Source organism: Hyperoodon ampullatus (genome assembly GCF_949752795.1).
Source record: "Hyperoodon ampullatus genome assembly, chromosome: 12".
In the NCBI taxonomy this organism is placed as follows: Eukaryota; Metazoa; Chordata; class Mammalia; order Artiodactyla; family Ziphiidae; genus Hyperoodon; species Hyperoodon ampullatus.
Window position 1 is genome coordinate 36,135,825 of NC_136925.1, and position 26,473 is coordinate 36,162,297.

The following is a 26,473-nucleotide window of genomic DNA, read 5'->3' on the forward strand; positions in this document are numbered from 1 at the left end:
TCAAGGCCAGCGACGAACTTCAAGCGTATTCGAGGACACGGGTTCAAAGACCTCGTCATCGATTTCCACCCCTTCCTCTATTGGGTTCATCTTTGCAGAGGCTCGCTGGTGTAGGGGTGACACATCTGTCAGAGACACAGAAAGAAGAACCACTTAACGGACAGCCTGCCCTGATGCTGGCCTGATAGATCAATGGCAAACTCCAACTGGAAAATAAAACTCTCTGGGCATCTATAGCTGGCACCAGGAATGCAAGAATGCAGTTTCCGTAAATACTGTAATTTTTTAACTTAATTTTTATTTTATATTGGAATACAGTTGATTTACAATGTTGTGTTAGTTTCAGGTGTACAGCAAAGTGACTCAGTTATACATATATGTATATCCACTCTTTTTCAGATTCTTTTCCCAGAGAGGTTATTACAGAATATTGAGTAGCATTCCCTGTGCTCTACAGCTATCAACACCTTCCAGTTGGCTCTGGCTGCCAATTAACACAGTTTATTCTAAAAGGATGTAAAACAAATGTCTTAGACTGAACTTCAGTACAGACTTATCAAGTGTGAAATTGTTAAACAGTTACATCGAGTTCCTTTTGCTTGGGGGATGTTTCATATTATACCACGTGACAAAAACAAAAAAACCCAAAAACCATCCTGCCAAGAAGACGTACACATCCCTTCCATAGATAGCAAGGCCTGGCAAAGGCACAGCCAGCAGAGCAGAATTTACTCTGAGCTGTGTACCGCGTTCGGTGTGTTCAGGTGGGAAAGAGAACGGGAGCACCAGGCAGCCATCCTGAGGGTAAGAGAAAAACTCAAACTCAGAAACACGGGCTCTGAGCAAATGCAGAGGACAGACTTAGAGGTAAGAGCCCTGAACCAAACAGTGGACACCTCCACTCACGCCAGACCACAGGGGGTGACAACACTGGGGACACCCACGGGGGCTTTGGATCTGGGAAAAGAGTCTCTTCTCAGCAGACCTGTTCAGACAGTGGCTCGTGCTGGATCCTAGTTGAGAAGAAAAGGAGCTGGTGATTAAGACCCACTGTGCGTCCTTGAGGGTCATTGCCTGCAGGTGCAAACCAGCCAGGGGCCTCCACGGAGGATGGGCTCAGGCTGCCCTGCCAGGCCTTTTCCTGTCTTCCTAAAGTCCAGAGTTACAGAACCCCAGGAAGCCTTTCTCTACACAGACCACGGCGATCTTACATAAGAATCCATCGAAACTCTGCTATCCAAGTGGTAAAAAGTTAGGTAAGAGAAATTCCCTTTGATAGAACCCTATCCTTATTAAGCTTATTTCTATTTCAGGTGCTTATGATTACATGAGGGCCTCAGGGCCTCTCCTCACAGGAAAAAGTAAACAGACGTATTTGTTGTCCTTAAATCCAGAGTGAAGGTCACGTGTTCCAGAGAATGAGTAAGCGACCTCAAGTTTCATCTTCAAGTAAGTACAGGACCATAATGCGAAGTTTGTCGAGTGACTTCTCGCTCTGCTTCAGAAATACACTTTTTAACAAGGAGTGACACTTTTGTAAACTATCCAATATAATGTGGTAAGATTTTTTCCCCCTTTTTTCTGTTAACTTTGATGACATTTTCTTAATTCCTTTCAAAGTGTTCTTATTTTTATTATGTTGAACCATCTGGCCAACTGCTTTAGCAAGTAATTAAAAACCTTACAGGGGATTAGAATTTTAATTAGATTATACATTTTTTGATGAATGGGGATGGGGGAAAAAATTTTTTTTTAGGCTGGGAAATGTCTTTTTTTTTTTAACATCTTTATTGGAGTATAATTGCTTTACAATGGTGTGTTAGTTTCTGCTTTATAACAGTGAATCAGTTATACATATGTTCCCATATCTCTTCCCTCTTGCGTCTCCCTCCCTCCCAAGGGGAAAAATTTAATGGCTTCTTTGCTAGAAAGGATTATCATCCCCTTTCCTGCCTTTACCTACTTACATCATAAGACTTTTTTAAATTAAAAAGAGGTTCTTGGGCTTCCCTGGTGGCACAGTGGTTGAGAGTCCGCCTGTCGATGCAGGAGACATGGGTTCGTGCCCCGGTCGGCGAAGGTCCCACATGTCGCGGAGCAGCTAGGCCCGTGAGCCATGGCCGCTGAGCCTGCGCGTCCGGAGCCTGTGCTCCGCAACGGGAGAGGCCACAACAGTGAGAGGCCCATGTACCGCAAAAAAAAAAAAAAAAAAAGTAGAGCCTTCACCAGAATCTATGTGAGCCTCAAGAAATACAAGAAACATCTTAATCACAACCAGGGGAATGCAATCAGCCAAATTCCAGAATGCAGGGAATTCTACAGCCTCACTACTCAAAGCATAGTTCAGGGACCAACCACATCAGCATCACGTGGGCGCCTGTTAATAAGCACATGGACTTCCAGGCCCCACCCCCCATCTGCTGCACCAAAGCCTTTCATAAGATCTCCAAGTTATGCATATGCACAGGTATGTTTAAGCATCTCTGCTCTATAGGACAAACAAAAGAAAACAGCTGAAACACAGAGAGACAGAAAGAGATGGAAAGGGGAGCCTAGAGATTCAGAGACTTTTCAGCCAAATGCAATGGGTACATCCTGATATTGATTTTAAAAAAATTATGAGAAATACTGAAATGGATTTTAATATTTAAATCTACTTCTATGTTTGAGTTAATGACTAGAATGAATAATGTCAAAGTTTTTTGGTTAGGGAAATATATAAAATAAATTTAATTTTTACAGAGCAGCATTGCTCATCGTTCTGTAAGTACATATATGAGGCAATGTGAAAGCTAACCCAAAGCGAACTGACTGGAGAATATTATTGGATAATTTTAAATGTCCCTGCGTAGAACCTCCATACAACGATTAAGGCCAAAATTTTCTTTGAAATGGAAATTAACTGGTCTAAGAAAACCTATTTGTGGCACTGCTTGGTCCTAATGAAGGATTCGGGGGATGGTAGGTTTCTTGAAGGAAGTGGGATGGAGGGGGAAGAAGTGACTTGTGGCAAACACTACCTTCTCCCTAAGTGTAGTGGACTCGTCTGCAAAGAGGTGAGTAATAGCAGCTGTGCCCAGCTGGCAGAGTCATCAGGTTCAAATGCAAGAATGGGTGTGAAAGTGACCTGTAAATTATAAAGCACTGGTCAAACATTTCATGCATTTTTTTTTCCTCTTCTTTTTAAACCACAGAGGCAATATGGTCTAAAATCATGGACTGAGGAATCAGACAGGATATGTCTGTCTGCCAGCACCTCCCCCTGAGGATCTGTAACAGTGAGTACGCATCTCATATTCCCAATTTCCTCTCGGGAAAGTGAAATGATACTCATCACGGTAGATTGTGTTATTGTCAACATGTCTGCTTTCCCTCCCTTCCTGTGTAGCCCCTGAAGGAGGGTCAAAGAGCCACCCATTCATGATGGTTCTGGCCAAGTGACTTCTCTGGTCCAGGGGACATGAGCAAAAGTGTCAAGTGCTACCTCAAAACAGGAGCTTTAAGAGCCGTGGGGTGATTCTGCCACCACTGTCTTCCCTATGCCACGAGTGGCAGCTACCCAAACAGCGGCTGCTCCGTTGGTGTTCCAGAGTGAGGAGGTTACAAGCTGGAGCAGCATCCAGTGTGCAGGTGAAGGAGAAAGAAAGCATTGCAGCCAGAGATTCGGGGAACCGTCTGCTGGCACTGCATCATCTAGTGAAAGCTAAGATACCTCTCCCCTGTGTAGACTGCAGTAAAGATTAAATGTGATTATGTATAGAGAGTACCTGAAAAAAATAACACCTGCTATTGTCAGTAAATGTTTGTTCCCTTCCTCCACTAGCATTCATGAAGCTGATACTGTTGCCGAGGGCAGCTGCCCCCATGTGCACATCAAAAATCCAGACTAATAAGAGCTTAGGCACTTGTTTTAGGGACCTAACATTGACTAAGGCCTACAGTCCTGAGAGATTGGTTTTGTATTCTCTGTTTTACAAGGAATGTAATTTGTAATTTGGAAAAGTCGATGGCATATTGATGGATCTGGCAAGAGAAAAACAAAAACAGCCTTCAGTAGTTCCAGGATAGAATCTAAGTAAGAGAAACAAGAACGAACCAGTTTTTAATGAATCACATGATAGGGTGAATTAAATAATTCATAATTAATATCAATGTTGTGCTCAAATAATAATGTCTTTCATTAAACTGCAGGAGTGATGCCAAGAATGAAGACTGGTCAAAAGGAAGCAGGTATGGGGCTTCCCTGGTGGCGCAGTGGTTGAGAGTCCGCCTGCCGATGCAGGGGACACGGGTTCGTGCCCCGGTCTGGGAGGATCCCACATGCCACGGAGTGGCTGGGCCCGTGAGCCATGGCCGCTGAGCCTGCGCATCTGGAGCCTGTGCTCCGCAACGGGAGAGGCCACAACAGTGAGAGGCCCGCGTACCGCAAAAAAAAAAAAAAAAAAAAAAAGGAAACAGGTATGAACATGGATTTGCTGTGCGGTTCACACACACACACTCAAAAGTATGCACACATATGTGGCTCTATGCATTTGCATCAATATGTAAGATCTTGTATAATAAACCTGAGGCTAAAATAATTAAATAAACAACATAAGCAAGTTGTACACATTTTCAGTACAGCAAAGTACAGCTGGACAAGGGAACTGAGAAGTAAAGTTGCCCACCCTGCCCCCAAGGGCTGCCCACTTCTTCACAGACACAGAAGCTTCAGTTATCCATGTGGGGAATGGACTTTTGGATTAAACTCGCGATTCACTATAAGGGAGAGGGAAGGAAACAGACCAGGAGTTGTGACCAGATCCAGGCCAGTGCTGAGATATGACAGCTCATGTCAGATTAGAAAGGTCGTACGGCTTACTCCAAGTGACACAGCTAAGAATTATTAGAGCGAGAACCCAGGTCTGTATGCACAATGCGTGTGATCCATCCACGGAACACCTGGAAATAAAGGTTTCTGAAGGCAAGTACAGTGCAAACATTAACCTTGAAAACATGTTCTAATTCTGTTTAAACAACATACTCTAGAGAAGCTTTTTTTTTTTCTAAAATGTTAAAATGTCCAAAAGATTTAGATTATACAAGAAAATATTACAGAAAAACAAAACTGATTTTAAGAAAACGAATGGCCATAGTATAAACTGCCCATTCTCAGGGCTTCCTAAGCAAGACTGTAGGACTAAAAAAAAAAAAAAAACTACAAAAAAAAGATATTATACAGGAAAAATAATTCACATACAATATTTCACTGTAATTCCCTTTCTGCTGGCCTTTCTTAGAAATCACTGTACATGTAATTAGGATGGGTCCATTTGAAAATGCTTACTGACCATCAAACTGTTTCAACATGGCAGATAAAACATCTGACATGCTAGTAGATTCAGAGTTTGGTCAACCCCAGCTGTACTTTCTAAAAGTTACCTTGGAATAAAATACAGCCATTTCTACGTTCTCATTTGCATTGTTCCTGAAATCTCTCTTAGGCCCACGACGCATTTCTATGACTAGACTTTGCTTTGAAGATTACATTGACATGGCCTTGTCAATTCCAGCCTCTCCTGACTATGCGATACTTAAAATCCTTAATCCGATTTATCCAAAGCATCCAAAGTTACAAGATCATTTACATAAACGCTTAGGGTTGTTGAATGCGTATCTGGATTTTCTTAAAAGTTACCTTGGGGGCTTCCCTGGTGGCGCAGTGGTTGAGAATCTGCCTGCTAATGCAGGGGACACGGGTTCGAGCCCTGGTCTGGGAAGATCCCACATGCCGCGGAGCAACTAGGCCCGTGAGCCACAACTACTGAGCCTGCGTGTCTGGAGCCTGTGCTCCGCAACAAGAGAGGCCGTGATAGTGAGAGGCCCGTGCACTGCGATGAAGAGTGGCCCCTGCTTGCCACAACTAGAGAAAGCCCTCGCACAGAAACGAAGACCCAACACAGCAAAAATAAATAAATAAATAAATAAAAAACTCCTACCCCCAACATCTTCTTTAAAAAAAAAAAAAAGTTACCTTGGATTAACATACTATTGGAAAGATTAATAATTTTTAGCTTATGCAGTGAGAGAATCTGTCTGCCTGTCTGCTCTTTCCCGTGAATTTGTTCCACAGTCTTATACTACCTTTCTTGGAATAATTCTTAAAATAATTTTAAGCATTAATGTTAAGCATTTAATCTTCAACATCTGTGCCATTAGTATTATTTAAAATGTTTCAAAACAATCTAAACTATAGTGGAATCTTGGAAAACTTGGTGGGTGTGTGAATGAGGAGACTCACAGGGGTGTTGAGTGGCCTTCTTCATCTTCAGGAAAATTCTATTACCCACTCACCTGTTAACTTCTGGTGGTCACACTGAGATAACCAGCTGGCAGTACAACCTCCAGCTGTTGCTTCCTACCATTTTAAACACGATGCTGGGCCTAGGCTTCCACTAAAATCATGAAAACAACAAGGCTTGGATACCCAGCACACCATATGGACTCTTTCATACTATTCTACTGAACCAGTGTTTGAGAAAAGCATATGGCAAAACAAGTGGACAGTTTCTGAAATGGAAATAAGCATTCTAGAGTTGGATTTTAACTGATGTGCAATACAAAAAGAAAAGCTAGAAAAGTTTTGATTATTTTTATTGTTACCTTTAGGTTGCCAAACACTTGCTACTTGAAAAGTTACTTTTCTGATCAAAGTTGTCATTTGTTCTTTTCTAGCAATATCCGTCAGAATCCCAGTGTGGGGATAACTTACGAAGAGAGGAAGCACTGGAGGTGCCCCGAAGAAACTGGTGTAAGCCGTCTTCATCTTCACTGGAGCTGACTATACTGTTCCTCATTTCCAGCATGGACAGCTGTGTGCAAAGGCTGAACTGGTGGTCCAACTTTTTGACCGTCTATAAAGCAAAGTTTTAAGATTTCTGAGTGCCATGAGACTTAGATCATCTATTCCCTGTAAGTAACATTTACTTTTCCTTGAAATAGAAGACTATCCGGTACATAGTCAGTGCCCAATAAATGGTAGTTGTAATTTTTATTATAAGCTATTACTACAAATACATTAGAAAAAATATAATATACTCAATAGCCTATTTATTAATCTGAAAAATAATAAGCACCAAGCTAATTTGATAACAGCCTTCACCAAGATGACTCGAAGAGTGCACACACCCATACTCATAGTCCCTGGAGAACAGTACTTATCACGGAAACAAGGTTTGCAAGTTCTCTTCTGTAATCATTTTAATTTCCTTCTAAGCAGATGTGGGGAAGTGGAGATCAAACTGCAAATTGTTGGAGATCTATACAGCTCTGAAATTCCTAACCGAATGGCTGCAGGCTTCCATCCCATACCTCTCGTCACTTATGGGCGTTCTGGGAGGGGACCTGACCAGTAGAATGTGCAAGACTGGAAGACACAGGGTTGAAAAGCCAACCTCCTGCTTGCTAGGGCTGATCAGCATTTATCAATCTGCAACCTCCCCCTGCCCCGCCTTCCATGGCCTATACCACTGCCTAGTCCTTCCATTCATTTATCATCTTCCTTAGATTGCTTGAAAGACTCTTTATGAAGAGGATAGCACCTCATCACCACAAATGGAGGTCCCTGACATTCACAGACACCTCACCAGGTCATGGAAAATATAATAATTGCATAATATTTCCTCACTCTTAAGAAATGATTCCCTGAAGGGTCTCTAAATTACAAGCATCCCCACTTCACTTAACATATGACTAATTAATGAAGATTCAGGAAAATATATATTGCATAAAAGGAGATATACCTAACTATACATATGTATTTGACAAAATAGACTCAGAAAAACACTTACTTTGTCATTTAAGGTGGGATCATTCAATGAGTAGAGCTTATTTGTAATGTCTTTTCCTATAAGATACCTAAATATTTCATATAGGAAAGGCTCTGATTCCAGAAAGTAAGTTAATCTTTCTCTTGACCAGCATAAAAATCTGCAGTTATCATCTGCAATAATGGTGACCTGCCAAACAAAGAAACAGAGAGAAAAATGTGTATGAATTATGATGTCAGTAACTTGGGGGGACGGAAGAGTAGAATAATTTAGTGGATATTATCATAGCAATGCTTTGTCATATTAGTTAAAATAAGATCCATACACATTAGCTTCTATAACTAAGTATAACATTACATTTAAAATCAAGCAATCTGTAGACTAAACGAAAGCAAAGTCTTCAAGTTTTGTTATTCTGTTTTGTGAGGTCTGGTGATAGAAGAATGGCCACCATGTCAATAGCACTGCTACAGCGTGTACTAGACTGATGTCCCAATTGGATGTACAATTTATGGCTAAATATTTCTTTATATCCAGATAATTATACTAGAGAATGAGAAAGCAGACTCACGTGAATTGGTTTTAGGGCCCAGATGGTTACTGATAAATATGGCTAGTAAGGGTCCTTCTCTGGGTCCTTCTGTCATAGGTATTTCTTTTTTTTTTTTTTTTTTTTTTTTTTGCATTTCGTGGGCTTCTCACTGCTGTGGCCTCTCCCGTTGCGGAGCACAGGCTCTGGATGCGCAGGCCCAGTAGCCATGGCTCACGGGCCTAGCCGCTCCGCGGCATGTGGGATCCTCCCAGACCGGGGCACGAACCCGCGTCCCCTGCATCGGCAGGCGGACTCTCAACCACTGCGCCACCAGGGAAGCCCTGTCATAGGTATTTCTTGAGTGTGACCTACCAAGGGTAGCCCACTGGGGACACACACAGAGATCCCCCAGTTAGCTCAGAACTGGGAAACCATACCTTTTCCTTAAGTGTTATTATATGGGAAAGTGGGAAAGCATTGTAATTGCACTACACAGAATTTAAGTATTCCTTAAATACATCCTCTCTCCAGAGCAAGGGGCCACACCCTCACTCCAAGTTCAGGGTCAGGACACCCTTCCTCCCATGCAGGTCCTTCTGTCAGCTTCACGTGGCACTCCTATCACTGAACTCAAGCTCATCCGTGGTCCACTCTCTCTCCTGAGCACCCTGAGGGCAGGGACTGTGCATCTTCATACTGAATGCCTGGCCTCCAACACTGAGTGCTGCTCAGTGCAGGTTTACTGATGAAGAAATTAACATATGAACACAAATACTGTTGAAGGCAAAAACCATTTTTACATCTTCAACATTAAACCCAATGCTTGTCCAAGTGGGAGGTGAATAAAGGTTTCTAAATTGACATGAAGTCATATCTGGGCTCAGAGCAAAGATTTCCAAAGGAGCTCTTTACCCTTTGTTAGTAAAAAAATTAAACATATTTCAGATGACAAGTGGGTATTTATGTCTACTAGGAGAGAAAACAGAAAACCCAGCTTCTCTCCTTACGTCAGTGGTTGAAATCTGACCTTTAGTAAATTAGAGGGTTTGGCTTCAAAAGGTGGGTCAGTGTTCCTAGAAAAATAAAACTGCACTTATTTATTCTATTAAATAATATTAAATACATTAAATAATAAATCCCCCAAACCAAACACATTGGGATTTAAGAAATGCATCAGCAGCTCTATTGCTCTGTAAAACACTAAATTTCATTTATTCTTTCAACATACACTGTTAGGCTCGTACTTTATGCCAGACACGGTTCAAGGCACCGAGGTTACCATTGTGAACAAAAAAGCCAAGATCCTTGCCCTGTGATGCTTACATTCCAGTGGAGGAAGCCGATGATGAATAAAGAAATGTGACAGTCTCAGGTGGCAATGAGTGTTTTGACAAATACAGAACAGGGGAAAATGGTAGAGAATGAGTAGGAAATGACAGGTACACAGAATGCCACTCACTTTAGGTATGTATTGTACTTTAACATTTAAGGTGCTTTTATATCTATCATGTAAGCAGGTCCTTAAAATTGCCTTTGAGGTAAGACAGATAACATTCTTCCTCATTTTCCAGATGCCAAATGAGAAGCACCAAGGAGCTTCCCTGGTGGCGCAGTGGTTTAGAATCCACCTGCCGATGCAGGGGACACAGGTTCGATCTCTGGTCCGGGAAGATCTCACATGCCGCGGAGCAACTAAGCCCATGCGCCACAACTACTGAGCCTGCGCTCTAGAGCCCGCGAGCCACAACTACCAAGCCTGCGGGCCGCAACTACCAAGCCTGCGGGCCACAACTACTGAAGTCCGGGTGCCTAGAGCCTGTGCTCCACAACAAGAGAAAGAAGCCACCGCAATGAAAAGCCTGCGCACCGCAACGAAGAGTAGTCCCTGCTCACCGCAACCAGAGAAAGCCCGCGTGTAGCAACGAAGACCCAACGCGGCCATAAATAAATAAATAAATAAATTTATAAAAAAACAAATGAGAAGCACCAAAAAAGTTAGGCAGGAACACATGTTAATGAATGGTGGAGTGAGCACTGCTGACTTCCAGCCCAGGCATATTTTTCCACCAGGCCAAACCCTACCCAATGTGTCCTAGATTCATCAAGACAATCACAGAGAAAGGCATTTGGTGAAGTGACCGCAAGGCTGACTCACCATCGAGAATCCTGCATACAAAGAACAGCTGAACACGATGTCCTGAAGCCTACATTCTAGTGGAGGAAGCTGATAATAAGTAAAGACATGTGACCAAGGGGAAAAAAAGATTTAAAGAAGTATAAGGTAAAGTATAAGGTCAAGAGCCATATAAGCCAGTCCTGAGGAGTTCCCAGAGATAGTAGGAGATGGGCACGTAAACAGAAGGCAACTGAGTAACATTCTAGAGGAGTAATTAGAGAAAGTGAGCACCGGGCATGCACGGTGGCCCAGTCCGGCACAAAGTGTTGAAGAAAGGATTAGGAATGTTGAGGTCCCTTCATTTTGCGAAGATGTCGTCCGTGCCTTTGGAAGATACAGTTCATGAACAGTGGGGGAAGAAGTTAAAAGAGGAGTTGGAAATCATCCAAGAAAAGAAGTCGTCGTTGTACTCAGGTGATGTATATGCATTTAACTTTTCTTCAACCATTTTAATAACCTCAAGTTGCCCTGAGGCAATAATACTTTCAAAATGATACTAAAGTTTGCTTAGCCACCATTTCCTATATTTTTTTAAATGTTTTTTTAAAAATTGAAGTATAGTAGGGCTTCCCTGGTGGCGCAGTGGTTGAGAGTCCGCCTGCCGATGCAGGGGACACGGGTTCGTGCACCAGTCTGGGAAGATCCCACATGCCGCGGAGCGGCTGGGCCCGTGAGCCATGGCCACTGAGCCTGCGCGTCCGGAGCCTGTGTTCCGCAACGGGAGAGGCCACAACAGTGAGAGGCCCGCGTACCGCAAAAAAAAAAAATTGAAGTATAGTCGATTTCAGGTATACAGCAAAGGGATTCATTTATACATATATATATATATATATCTCCTTTTTCAGATTCTGTTCCATAATAGGTTATTACAACATATTGAATACAGTTCCTCGTGCTATACAGTAGGTCCATGTTGTTTATCTACTTTATATACAGTAGGAAGCCACTTATTTTATTGAAGTATAGTTGATTTACAATGTTAACTTCTGCTGTACAGCAAAGTGATTCAGTTATACATATATATTCTTTTTTAATATTCTTTTCCTTTATTGTTTATCATAGGATACTGAATATAGTTCTCTGTGCTCTACAGTAGAACCTTGCTGCTTATCCATTCTATATATAATAGCTTACATCTACTCACCCCAGCCTCCCACTCCATCCCTCCCCCAACCCCCTCCTGCTTGGCAACAAGTCTGTTCTCTATGTCTGTGAGTCTGTTTCTGTTTCATAGATAGGTTAATTTGTGTCATATTTTAGATTCTGCATATAAGTGGTATATGGTATTTGTCTTTCTCTTTCTGACTTCCTTCACTTAGTGTGATAATCTCTAGTTTCATTCATGTTGCTGCAAATGACGTTATTTCATTTTTTTATGACTGAGTAGTATTCCATTGTATATATGTACCACATCTTCTTTATCCATTCATCTCTTGATGGACATTTAGGTTGTTTCCATGTCTTGGCTATTGTGAATAGTGCTGCAATGAACATTGGGGTGCATGTATCTTTTTGAATTATAGTTTTGTCTGGATATATGCCTAGGAGTGGGACTGCTGGATTGTATGGTAATTCTATTTTTAGTTTTCTGAGGAACCTCCATACTGTTTTCCACAGTGGCTGCACCAACTTACATTCCCACCAACAGTGTAGGAGGGTTCCCTTTTCTCCACACCCTCTCCAACATTTGTTATTTGTAGACTTTTTAATGGTGGCCATTCTGACTGGTGTAAGGTGGTACCTCATTATAGTTTTGATTTGCATTTCCCTAATAATTAGTGATGTTGAGCATCTTTTAATGTGCCTATTGGCCATCTGTATTTCTTCTTTGGAGAAATGTCTATTTAGGTCTTCTGCCCATTTTTCAATTGGGTTTTTTTGTTGTTGAGTTGTATGAGCTGTTTGTATATTTTGGAAATTAAGCCCTTGTCAGTCTCATCATTTGCAAATATTTTCTCCCATTCTGTAGGTTGTCTTTTCAGCCTGTTTATGGTTTCCTTTGCTGTGCCAAAGCTTGTAAGTTTGATTAGGTCCCATTTGTTTATTTTTATTTTTATTTCTATTGCCTTGGGAGACTGACCTAAGAAAACATAGGTACAATTTATGTCAGAGAATGTTTTGCCTATGATTTCTTCTAAGAGTCTTATGGTGTCATGTCTCATGTTTAAGTCTTTAAGCCATTTTGAGTTTATTTTTGTGTATGGTCAGAGGGTGTGTTCTGACTTCATTGATTTACATGCGACTAGGCAACCATTTCTTATTGATGGTGGAAAATGATTTTAAACCTGTTAAAATTATTATTCAATTTAAATGTAGTAACAATATTCAAATAGTAAGCTATACCTACAGTATGTATGAGTCTTACAAGTCCCTAAAAGCAGCCATTTAGTTGGAAGCAGGTAGTTAGCATATCGACTGAGGTCATTTCAGTGGATAGCTAATGCTTCATTACTGTCAAATAGACAGATTTACTTAATGATTTCTTGTCACAACAGTCAAGTGAAACATGTCTTTAATCAGGAATTTTTATAATGCAATCTAGGAATTTTTAAAGCTTCCATGAAATACATTTGCTTCTTAGGTTACTAGGGTACCTCAGCAGTGCCATGCTTGAGTTCTTGTGAAGAATTTCACAGAGGAAATAAAAGCAAACACGGTAATAGAAGACACAAAAGAATTTCTCTCAGGTAGGGAATTAGACTAAGCATTTGTAACCGGGTTTGCTGTGATTACCTCAAGGCGCTGGATTAGTTCCAAACCAATCCTACACCCTCACATAATGAAAAGACCTTATCAAGAACAAGAGCATCGGAGGGAATTGCTGAATGTCCTGGAATGGGAATGGCAGTCTGACACTATGACTGGCTGACTGTCCTCAGGGGAGAATTTATTATTTTCTTTGTGTACTGCACAAAGTTTCACACACCTGGAACATGAAAATGTCCTGGAAGTGGTCTATTCAGCCAATTCTTACTGAGTTTTCATCTGCACTAAAACACAGCGGAGTCAAGACTGGCAGATTAAATTGCTTTGTAAATCTTAACCCAAAGATTTACTTAACACTAAGATAAGGTTTTATTTAAAAGCCAGTTATAACTCAGTGTTCATTTATTTCACCAGAGCTTGGACATCTGCCTCCAAGACATTCTTCTTCCCTTAAAGTCAATAAAGGTTTGATTTTCAAGCTTCACAGCACAGGATGTGCTATTGACTATGGGAAGGCAACAGTGGGAGATAAAATCCAAAAGAAAAATGGAAATGGCAAAGCTCGCTGGATATGAAACAACTGTACAAAGAAGAAACCAAACACAGAAAACTACCTTTTGTGATAATGATACTAAAGATTCTCCAACAGGGCTTCCCTGGTGGCGCAGTGGTTGAGAGTCCGCCTGCTGATGCAGGGGACACGGGTTCGTGCCCCGGTCTGGGAAGATCCCACGTGCCGCGGAGCGGCTGGGCCCGTGAGCCATGGCTGCTGGGCCTGTGCGTCCGGAGCCTGTGCTCCGCAATGGGAGAGGCCACAGTGGTGAGAGGCCCGCATATCGCAAAAAAAAAAAAAAAAAAAAAAAAAGATTCCAACAGTTCTAAGCAGCAGCTTGGGTCTGTAAGTACTAACACAGCACCTAGGGGGCAGCTGGAAGTTTAGAGTCGTTGTCTCAGCTCTGTCACTCTGCCGGTCATCATAATTACCGCACATTCCTGAACAACATTCACTGTGCAATCTCAAGGGACAGTCATCGAGTCCACTTGCTTCCTTTCCTCCTTTCACCCTACTGTAGAATTCAGTAGCACCCCTACCAAAGAATGAATTTAAAGAAAGAAAAATGCAAAGGAAGCAGCTCCTTGTCAGAACACTTGTAACTGTTCAGAGTTAGAGACAAATGAGATTAGCAGGTAAAAAGGCATGTGGACAGAGACGTCTGGCCATTGACTCTCAGGTGTAAATGCCACTGGCACAGATAGCGAAAAGTTGGTCCTGAGAGCGCCTGCCAGTTTTCACTGCAAACTCGCTTCAGGAAGAGGCAATATACTCCTACACAGATGTGCAACAGCTATTTTTACTGTTGAGTATCTGCCAGTAGGAACATTTGGTAAACAATCAAAACAGAATCTTTCCCGAGGGCTTACTCTGATGGGAATCTGCTCCAGCTGTACAGGATGCAGTCTCTATGATGCCAGGGTAGGTTTTACCCATTGACCCATCAGGAAATGCCACACCAGACTCTATGCCGAGAAAAGCTGACTAGTCTTCAGAAAGGCTGAATAAATAGCCTTCACTCAGCTAGGGTACCTCGAGTTTGGTCATGTTTTTAGAAACATGAGGAACATTTCTCAACTACTGAATCCCAATCCCTAGTCCCCAAGAAGAAAGAGAACTGTGACCAGTGGCAGAAATGCCTTTCTTGTTGTTAATTTAATTATAACTATAACATAATTTGAAGTCCGGTGGAAAAGACAGTACATGTTATATCCCAGGGGTTATGTGCTTCTGGAAACAGAGGAGGTTCAGTTCCCACCTTTTCCCCAAATGCCAGTCTCTTCAGGATTATATGAAACTGAGCTATTGTGTGAAACCACTTGCTACTATAAACAGAGAAATGGATGCAGCAGATAAATGTTGGGCTTTGGAAGAAGAAATTGTAAGGTGGTCAGAGGAAAGAGGGAGAGAGAAAAGAAGTGGCCCTGTGCCAGTTTGTAGATGGTGGTGATTAAAGATACTATAAGAATAAATCTCAGTGCAGAGCTGACCCTTGAAAACGCAAGGGAGAGTGTAAATGAGGGGAGACAGGGTACAGCATCTGCTTTCTCCTCTATCTTAAGCTCCGTGAGCCTGCAGCCAGCACTGCAGCCAGGTGGTAAATTTAGATGAGACCTTCTAGTAAATGCACATAACTTTAACCAGGTATGTGGTTACTCAGGCCAGTTACTCAGGCAGGGTGGGAGCACATTGTAAATAAACTTAAGTAGCGTCTGTGAACGTGCCCTTTTATCTCCATGTGGCATCCCAAATTGTATGGCATTTCAGAATGAGACTCAAAGATAAGATTCTGTCATCAAGAAACACTGATTTTTTCCTCCCTCAGGTGATAGCATCCCCTTCTATTCCATTTCCTACCTAAATACATTTACCCTCCAGCTCATAAGAAAACCTGTTCTCAGGATATTTCCTTACTTCTGTTTATCTAGAGGCTGAGACTAAAGGAAACTCTCACCCATTTTCTTGGTTACTCTCCTAACAATAATGAGGGGAATAAAATAGGAGAGCTGGACACTCGCAGAAAGAATCAGAACAAAGCGTCACATAATGGAGCACTTTTTTTTAAGATACAAAAAGAATCAGGCTAAGTAGTCATGTTCAAATTATTATAATTGTGAAGAACTTCATTCTTTGCCCTTAAACATATTCATTAAATTTAAAAGAGTAAAGTGGTTACAGTTTTTTTTCATAAGGATTAACAAAGTAGGTTCTTTAGGACAAAGTCAGTTTTCTGTTTTTCCCCAATAAAAGTAACCAATTACATGCTTTAAGAACACTGATTATCTATAATTGACATTTTCCTTTTTTCTCATAACAAGAGCATTAGATGTTCTCTATGGAGAAATTATAAAAATTCAAATAAGCAAAAAGGAAGAAAACAAAAAAGCAATCAAACTCACAACCCAGAAATAACAGTATTAACACAATGGCTAAATCAGGATAGATCTTTCTAGACCTCTTCCTGTGTACATACACACACTACTTTAAGGTTTACAAAAATGGGGTCATACTATATATTCCGTATGGTAATCTCTTCTTTCAGTAAATCATGGCCACTTTCCCATCCATATCCTTTGGATTTTGAACAAGACATTAACTAGTTTCAATCTTCTTAAAAATCATGCCAAAACATACCTGGAATTTTTCACCTTTGTGCATCTGGGTTGATCTAAATTCAGGAGAATCTATAAAGGCACAGGGGTAAATATTATGCAGAAAATGTCCTCGATAGGAGACCTTCATTCTGATAACAGAAATTAGTGTTAATAAATGCATAATAATCCACACATAATATGACAAGCCTTAAAATCTCCATAATCTTATGGGTTTGTATTTTGTAAAATTTTAAAGAACTCCCCCCCCAGGTGACTGACATAATTAAAAAGCCCTTCCTGAGGCACAAGTATTAATTTCAAAATAAATTTCACCAACAACAAGGGAAAAAAAAGTGTCCGTATTGAAGAAGACACGTGCCTTCCAGTGGTTATCATCGCTGTTATAGCTGGAGTGACCATATAATTAATTACTCAAACTGGGACACTTTTGAGAGGGAACAGACACTGGCTGTCTCCCCAGGAGACTGATATTCCTAGAAGTTGTATTTCTGTGATGTTCAAAAAATTAAGCAAGTCACCTCTGAAACACGCATAAGCTCCTTAAATTTTAACACCCAATTTAAACCTATTACAATTCTGCCTCATTAAATTTAAATAAAACTTCCAAAAAAGTTGAAAACTTCACAAGTGAAAACCCTGACATTAACAAGATTCACAGCAATAAATTCTACATAATTTTACCATGTTGCTCTGTAATATTCTAAAATGCAGTTGTCTGATGAAAATGCACCACCAACCAGCTCTGTGATCACTTCCTTCATTAGTCGGCAACATTTCCTTTCATTCATTTCCTACCCAGAAGCCAGGAGAGGATTCCAGGCAAACGAAGCATTTCGATTTCCACAGAGCACTTACTTTCCCTTCAGGAGAATACTCAGACGGTCGTCAACTGAGGTTATATCCTCTGCAGCATAGGTCTCGCCCTTTTTCAATGTTTGGATCATGCAAAACTGTCCAGTTAATCTTTTGAACAAATCTGGAGGCACACGGAGTGGTTCAAACAATCGCCGGTAGATGCTTTTGAGTTCCTTTTCGATTTTTACCTGAAAGGCAGCAGTGACCAGGTGCCACACTAATGCAGCAACACCAAAACATTGGCTTCTGTGGTCTAAAAGGGATTTTGAGAATAAACAAATCTGCAGTGGATGCCATCACCCTTCTGTGTGTTGGTCAATGGAATCTGACACAGAAGAGTAAGTGGTGATGTAAGTTTAGATGCTAAAAGGGCATTTTTGCAGTTAAACTGAACCCTGAGAGCATATGGTGAAGATCTGCACTATTGATTACATCTCTTTCTATGCGCTACCAAGCAACCGTGGAGGTTTCGAATGCTGTCACAACATTCACCTTGCCAATCTTAGCATTGCCTATAAACAACATAAAACCTCTTCATTTTTACAATACTTTTGTTTCACAGAAGGAAATTACACTAACTGTGAAATATTACAGCAAGAAAATAAGTACATAAATTAGGAATCAACTTGGAAACAAATTTATGAGGATACATACATTAAACATTTTTCTATATATAATTATTATCTAATGAGTTAATATAGGAAAGCAAACATCCACAGCTGAAATTGCTGCTTCTCATTTATTCTGAAGCAAAGTGAAGAGTAAAAAAGTTTCCATGTAGTAGTCTCATCCTGAGCTACCATAATCTCGGTAGAATAGAGAACCCACTGGCCAGTAAGGCTGGATGCTAGAGGGAGGGAAAGCAAAATGGCTCAATCACCTCTGCTGTCAGACTATTCAAGGCCCGGGTCAAGCCCCATCTTTGCACCCAGCATTAGTCTGGGAAATCTGTACAGCATGTGAATGAACTTTGGGGTTCAAATGATCATCCATCTGAATGAAATCTATGGTAGCCACACCGTGAAGCTTACAGACGCAGATGACCAGGGCTGCTCAGATGTCACTGCAGCCTTTGCAATACTCTCACTGTCCTGCTGTTTCATTTTAACAAAGTACTAACATTTATATTTTTCAGAAAGGTAGGTTTATTGTCAGAGAAGAAACAAAAGCACAGATACTAAGTGATTTACTTACCTGGTGCTACCATCACATCAGCAACTTCTGAATCTTATGTTCAGAACTTGGGGTTCTAGTAAGTTCTGATATTCAGAAGCTGAAATCCTTATCATTACTATCATCTACCTTCTGCACTCCACAGCTCTCATAATGAGTGTTTAAAATAATTTATTCACAAATCTCTCTCACTTCCAGCATGCACACTAGCCAATGTGGCACAGCAATGAACATACGAACTGAAAAATTGACTCATATTCATAATCTGCTCATCCTGCAAGTCTTAGCTCAAGTCCCAATTCCTTCATGAAGCCCTCTTAATTCTTCTCTTTGAAAGCATCCACTTATCAAATGTTTTCTTGAGCACCAATTAAGTGCTAACCATGCTTGGCAGGAACCGGGAATACAACAGTAATTGTGGTAGATGATATTATTGTTTCCAGCTATTTGCTGCTTCCACCCCCGTAAGAGGATCATATATCCTCTTATCCTATCCTACTCCCACATCATCAGGCTTGGTCATGTCACTTGCTTTGGCCAGTGAAATGGGAGCAGAAGTTTTAAGAAACATTGGGTGTTTCTTTTGTTCTCTTATATTTTTCTCTCTGCCATGAGAATGCATGTCCAAATAGAACCTGCTGCTTCAGCAGAGACCCTGAAATGAAGAAGACACATGGAATAGAATCACAGCTGCCACAGTCCATATATTAGTTTGGTAAGGAAAAAAACCTGTTGCTGTTATAAGGCACTGAGACTATCAGATTGTTTGTTACACAGCATAATGTAGTGAAAACTGACTAATACAGTAAGCAAAACAGACTGGGTTACCATGTTTGAGGAGATGACAGTCTAGTGGAATGCCTATTACATATATCACCTGTATCATCGAAATTATAATTTCCTATGAATTATCTTGTTTTCTAATAGTTTTCTATGTGCATGTCTGGCCTTGAACATAGATTAGAGCAAGCATGTTATCTTTTACTTTACTGAATATTTGTATGTGCTTTGGACAGTCAACAAACAGCTGTAGAGTGATTTCTAGGAGCCATGCTATTTTCCTATTCTGTTTACATCTGTTTGTTCTTGGTATGACCAAGGAAATACAACAAGGAGTGGAAAATAAAAAGTTAAATACTAGTGTTTTCATAACAACTCACCAAAAATGGTGATTTCCTTAAATGAGTATTTTGGACATAAGAAAAAAACCAGCTATTACATTTTAAAAAATAGCATGAAAAAATAGCATAAGCTATTTGTAAATCATTAGCAAGTTCATGGAAGTTGTCTCTGAGCACTTCATTTTATAACGAGGCAAAGATTTTCCAAAGTGACATTTGAATACCAATAGGCAAAATAAATAATGAAGTTAGATGACTAAAAAGAGAGAATACTGTCATGTTCTCTCATGTCTAAATTGCCCTAATGATTAAAGACATTTTAAAAACTCATTGGTAGAACAAATTTCGTGGTGCTCAAATATTTCACTTTCAGAAAGAAAGTGAAAGTCTCAGAAAGACTTTCATAGAAAATCTCATCTTCAGAAAAATGATATTAAAGGGCCTAAAGATGTTAGATGGTCATTCTCAGGTCTGAACAAAGTACCTAAAAAGCAAAAGCTTTAAAGTCTCTTCTTTATTAATTAATTGTTAGTAATTACCGGTCTTTTCTTGTACAAAAGATATGAAAGATGCAAAATGTTGATCCCCAGGAACACCGAGTTCCAGATCATGATATCCAAGGCACATCGGTAGAGAGTGGCCCAGACGATGTAAAGGGCACATCCTGTTGAATAATGACGTGGGCATGTTAGGTGTCTAGAGTAGCTTCAGCATGTAGCTTAATACATTTGTCATCCTCCATGTATAAAATAAACCAAACACATCTTAGAAATACCTAAGACAAATATCACATTAAGTTACATTTTGGTTTTTGTTTGATTACCAAAACAAACAAAACCAAAACACACTTTGTTGCAGAAAACTTGTAAAGTATAAAAACCATTTTTTAAAGGAGGAAAAACAACTTCATAATTCTACTACTTAGAGACAACCACTATTGATATTTGATACCTCCTCACAGTCTTTATGTATTTTTACCTGATGGCAAACCTAATGAATTCACAATTTAAAACCTATTCTTTTACTTATTGCAGTGATTTTCCCATTTCATTAAAACTCTTCGTATACATAGTTTTTAATGACTGTAATTAATTATACCATAATTTATTTAACTATCTCCCTACTGGTAGATGGGTGAAATGTTTTGGCTGTAATTTTTGATAAGTAGCAAAAACAGCTTTATACATAAAAATGTATCTGTTCTTGTGACTGCTTGCTTAGGGTGGACCACCTGACAGTGAGCCAAGGGAATAACTTTATAGGTTTTGATGACACTAAAGAACTGTTTTCTAAGAGGTTTGTGCAAATTTGAAGTTTCTTTTGATCAGTTTTATGATGGGAGAATCAAAATATATCTTAAATTTAAAATAAAGTTATCAATATCATTATCAACACAAATATATCAACAGCACATACGCAAATAAAAACTAAATCTCCCATTTAAAAAAGTTATTCATTTGCAATTTTAAAATTTCATCAGAATGATTTGGGGCACCTGAATAATAGCCCAAAATATAAAAAGTTTAAGGTTCTTTAGGTAATATTGTGTAGCAAATATTGAAGACATGTAAAATCTTATTACTTAAAGGAGACAGGGTAACATAATGGAAGGACTGACTGGGAAGCTGGAGGACCTGAATTATAGTCCTGGTTTGACCACTTCTTCCTAGTCTTAATTTTGGATGAGTCATTTAACTTCTGCAAGGCCTCAGTTTCTTCGTTTATCAAGTGTTGGACTAGGTGATCTCCCTTGGTCTGTTCCACCTCCAAAACTCTGTCTTCAAAGTCATAATTAGCTTTTGCTTTTTACAGGGTGTGGTTTTATTTTTTCACTCAGTACTCTGCTCTTCCTGCTGTAATCCCTACCTGACTCAGAGGTAACAGCCACAGGAGTCCTACAAGCTACCTTCTAGCTACCCTTGTACCACCTTCTTTGACCCTTCCTTGTCATTTGTCATATATTTCAGGCACCATGAGCTTCTCTTCATTCTCCCTCCACCTGCTGAATCTCCCTCTCCTCTGTGCCTTTTACCTGGATACCATACACACTCACACTCAGAGAAATCCTTCTCATCTTCCCAAAACCAGCTCCAAAGTTGTCTATTCAGTGGACCCTGGTCTGCCTTTCTGCTGAGCCCATCATGTTGTCCATTTCTTCCTGGCACTGGGTGCACACCTGCATCACAGCATCTGATCTGTCCTATGTGACCGCCCATCTGTTTCTCTCCAGCCCCCAAAAGAGTGTCTTTCTCAAGGATGGGGACTGCATTTGTCAATTTCTGTCTGACATATTACAGGTGCTCAAAAATGCACCTGAATAAATGAATCACCAGGGACATAATCATACAGAGAGTAATCTGTCAAGGATCACTGGCTAAAATAGTAAATTCGATTGTTTTAGTATTTTGATGTGGATTAATTTAACGTGCTTCATCAGGGTTAACGGAGCACCCCCCCCCCCCAATTTTACTTGAACTATTTTGTCTGGGTAACTGTTTTTGTTCCCAGTGTTGCTTTACTTGCTGCAGCAAGTAAATGCCTATTCAAATAATGATAGTTAAAATTATAGAGTACTTACAATGTGCCAGGCACTACTGTAAGTCAAATTTCACACACACTCACCCTCACCAAATTCTTACAACCCCAGGAGGTGGTATTTTTACCCTTATTTGACACGTGGGGAAACTGAGGTATAGAAAGTTTATTGACCCAGGTATGCAGTTAACAAGTATGTAAATCCTCTGAAACCCCCAATACAAAGTCCATCTGATGCAAGTTATAGAAAAGTTACATAAAATCTCAGTTAGGTATCTTACCTATAGTTAACATCCCCCTAAGAAGTATCATATGAAGGTGAAGAGTAGTTGGAATAACCAACCCAATTGCAAAAAAAATATTTGCTACATGAAAAACTAGATGATGTATCTCTTTCCAGTTTTCACAAGTGGTCTCATTGGAAGGCACGGGTAGGATAGTTTCTAACTCAGGTGTAAAACCTATTGCAGTTGATTCTGCCAATGGGCTGGACTTGGTATAATTCATCTTGAAAATTCCTATAAAAACAAATAAACAAAAGGACAATCAAAAAATGACAGCTGTATCTTATCACCCCTATGGGTGTTATACCAAAATTTTTTCTGTGAACTAAATGTTGGTAAATAGAGTTCTCTGGTGGTTATGAATTAGACAGAGCTAGGTTCAAATCCCAGCTCTGTCACATATTAAATGTATCTATTTCCTTATCTGTTAAATGACGATAATACTTCATTGACTTTATGAGGAAATGAAATATGTAAAATACTTAGCATAGTGCACAACTATTCTCTGATATATATATATATATATATATATATATATATCACTCCATATATCTATATGTTTGTATCTAAACATACTTGGAGGGGGAGAGAGAAATGAGGGTATTAACTAGTCTCAAAGACAATCACCAATGTTCATAAACGATAGCTATTACAGTTATTTAGTATAGCTTTCTATCATTCTCCCACTAGCGACACTGAATCCAAACACAGGAAAAATAACTAGAAAAACCGATTTTTTAAATACCTTCAAAAAATTAACACCTTACTATTTACTATTTGAAGGCTTAGGATATTTGGAAGGCTTTAATTTCATACTGTTGTTAAATCACTAGAGCATACATATATACATTCTAAATTATCATATATGACATAATAAATATATTACTATAATCATTTATATGTACAGAGAGACTGTTAACATTTACTCCTTTAACTGTCTAAAGATTTACTTTCCCATAAAAATTCTAGTTGGTAGCATCTCACAAATTGAAAAATAGTAAACTTTCAGGTTCCTTATATGGAAGAGGGGTCATGAGTATACATTTGACTATTTAATATTAGAATCTGTAGCAAATACATTTCAAAGAATATACATTTTACGCATGCTTACATAAACCTTAACACAAAATGGCACTATTTCCTTACTATATGACCTGTCCTCTCTGGTACTTAAAAATCTCTTTCTATTGTTAATTATACAAATTGATCCCTGGCAAAAACTACGTAGATTTACAGAATATGTGAATTGTTCTGTTTCGGGCAAAGAATTCCCAATGGGGACCCAAAATATGTTTAAATTTAATTTAGAAATATGATTTTCTTTCCAAATAAGGTCACACAATAAGCCATACTTTTCCATTTTTTTCTTTTCATCCATCACACTAAAATGAAGGCTTTAGGTGGTAGAATCAATTGGTATCAGGTTGGGCATTTTGAAAGGATGTTAATAAATAAATGTGAAAGAATTCCACATCTCTTAAGATGATAGAAAACTATACATGCCTAAATTTACAAACTGTGAATGAAATGATCAAGTCAATTAAAGATCTCTTCCCATAATTCTAGAACAGTTCATACATATGAGAAATAGTTGACTTAGATATTGATTTGCTGCAAAAAGGAAAGAAATCATTAAAATTCAACTACTTTCCAAATTTTTTTTTATTGAAGTACAGGTGATGTACAATATTATACAAGTTACAGGTGTATGATATGGTGATTCACAATTTTTAAAGGTTACACTCCATTTATAATTATTATAAACTATTGGCTATATTCCCTGTGTTGTACAATATATACTTATAGCCTATTTCTTACATAATAGGTTGTACCCCTTAATCCTCTACCTTCCAAATGTTTGGCTCAATAAAAATACAAACCTATTAGGATGGGGGGAGGAATCATTATTTTAATAACTCAATTTATACAAAGTTTGCTTTCAAGAACCAAATCAGAATTAATCTCATAAGCTTTTCAGGAGGGAAAATGATATTAAATGTCCTCTATCACTCATGATGTCAATATCAGCTTATGCATTAGTATTACATAAGCTAAAAATAACTGCCATTTCTACTGCACTTTAGAATGTGTTTTCATTCCCATTGTCCCATTTGTTCCCCTAACTAACCTATGTTCTCTACGAGACAGGGACAAAGTCATATTCACCTAAGTATATCCAAGGCCTTGCCTCTGTAGAGAATGCCAGAGGTGAAAGCCATATGGAAGGTACACAAAAATGACAGACATTTTTAGAAATTACTTTTCTGTTTCCCCAAACCTCAGTAGTAAAGATAGGAGAGCGCCAAGCCTGCCTGAGGCTGGGAGAGTCAGGTTGTAAACTACAAGCACCAGGAAGCCACATAAGCCAGGGAAAGTCACTTCTGCTCCTTGGGTTGGCTTCTTCCTAGGAATTGAGACAACTGGACTAGATGGTCTTTGAAACCCCTTCAAGTTTTAATAGCCTGTGGCTCTAACAGATATTTATATAGTCAGTTAAGTAATACATATTCCCCCTCACATCCACATTGATTACACCTGTACTGCCAACTAATTCACTGTAATTCAATTTCAGGCTTTTAAAATTTCTCCAACTGGCACTAAAAGTACCAATTTCTGGCCAAGAGAAATGATAGGAAAACTATGATCTACTAACCCAAGAACCAAGGACATGGTAATAAGAATTTTTAAAAGGTGAGATAATCCTACAACATATTTTGATGCACCACACCTTGTTAAATATATATGTATAGTCCATATATTTGTTTAATTTTCTATATTCAATATATATTGTATAGTAATTAACATATATTATACATAATTTATTTTATTTGTATGTTTATCTATATGTCTATTATTTATCTAGGTATACTTATCTATATGTCTATTTTGAAATGCCAGTAACCTACTGTCAATTAATATGGATCAGATCTTGCCAATAAATATGGAAACCACTTGCCAAAGGTTTCAGCTTCCTTTGACCACTACTTAATAGATTTATGTGGCTTGCACTGAACTATCCTTATACAGAGAATGAATGAGTCTAACGAGGAAGGTTAGACTGGTAAATTGGTAAACGTTCAGGTTAATTTTGACTAAATCAAGAGAAATTTTCTTTTTCCTCTGAGTCTGATTTCTTAAATTACCTGTTCTAGTTAAGGCTTGTTTATCTATTGCTTTTCAGGTAGGTGTGAGCAGGGCTAAATAGCTAAATGGTGAAACTAACACTAACCCTTCACCAAACTACGCCAATGAAGAAGATAACAGCAGTGAGCAAAGGTCGTGCTCATAGACTAGCGCAGTTCATTCCGTGATTCTAACTGAACCTTCGTTTATCTTCGGAATGACAAGGGCACTATGTTGCTAAGAGTCTTTTCGTACTTATTCTTGCTCCAAAGCCAGCAGTTTCTGAGACTTATCTGGCCAACACGTTTCCCAAAGCCTCGGAAACGAGGGCGCAGGTGGATCTCGGTTTCCCCAGCCATCTGCTCTCCCCAGGCGCCCAGCTCACCTCGCTCCTTAAAGAGGGAAGGTCTGTGTCAACTGGTCTTGATCCGAGGCTCTCGGGCCACGACGGGTGTGCAGTGAGCGCCCTGACCCACCTCGCATTCGCAGCGCCAGGCCAGAGCGCGCGACCCGGTAAGCCCGGCTGCGCGCTGCCTCCGCGTGGGACCCAGAGGCCCTACAGGGGGCGAGGAGGAGCCGTAGTGGGTTCGCGGGCCCGGAACCCTGGGAGCCTCTCGGGAAGGGGAGAGGCCGAGCTCACCTAGAGCTTGCGGGCAGCAGAGCGCGGGAACCGGCACCCGATAGGGCCCAAGCGCCCGAGGACGCTGGCGCTGCCAGACCCGAGTGGCGGCAGTTGACATCCGAGGGTCTGTGACCGCGACGCCCAGACCCGGGGTGAAGGGCGGCTTCCATGGACAGGGAACCCCGCGAGGGCGCGGCCAGCGAGGAGAGGGCGGGGTTCCCAGCGGCCGGGGAACCGAAAAGAGGCAGCCGCCGCCCGGGAGGGCAAAGTTGCTCCCAGTTGAGCAGGGATCCAACTTTCGCTTCCCGATTTAGCCGCGGGAGCTCGAGGCTGCAAATAGCCTGGCGCGTTGTGGGAGCCCGCGGCCGCT

The 26,473-nt window shown here is 40.1% G+C and overlaps 1 protein-coding gene across 1 annotated transcript; it reads right to left on the bottom strand.

The window, feature by feature from the left end:
* On the bottom strand, nucleotides 1–25,968 carry POPDC1 (popeye domain cAMP effector 1; the record flags this gene model as incomplete). The annotated part of the gene is made up of 8 exons (XM_079716288.1): nucleotides 25,867–25,968; nucleotides 22,356–22,592; nucleotides 20,079–20,203; nucleotides 17,246–17,433; nucleotides 16,410–16,518; nucleotides 7,830–7,997; nucleotides 6,752–6,893; nucleotides 1–125 (listed from the first exon to the last, which is right to left on the bottom strand). The coding sequence occupies exons 2-8, from the start codon at nucleotides 22,579–22,581 to the stop codon at nucleotides 1–3; spliced, it is 1,083 nt and encodes a 360-aa protein (XP_079572414.1). The 5' UTR covers nucleotides 22,582–22,592; nucleotides 25,867–25,968.
* Nucleotides 25,969–26,473: the final 505 nt, after the last annotated feature.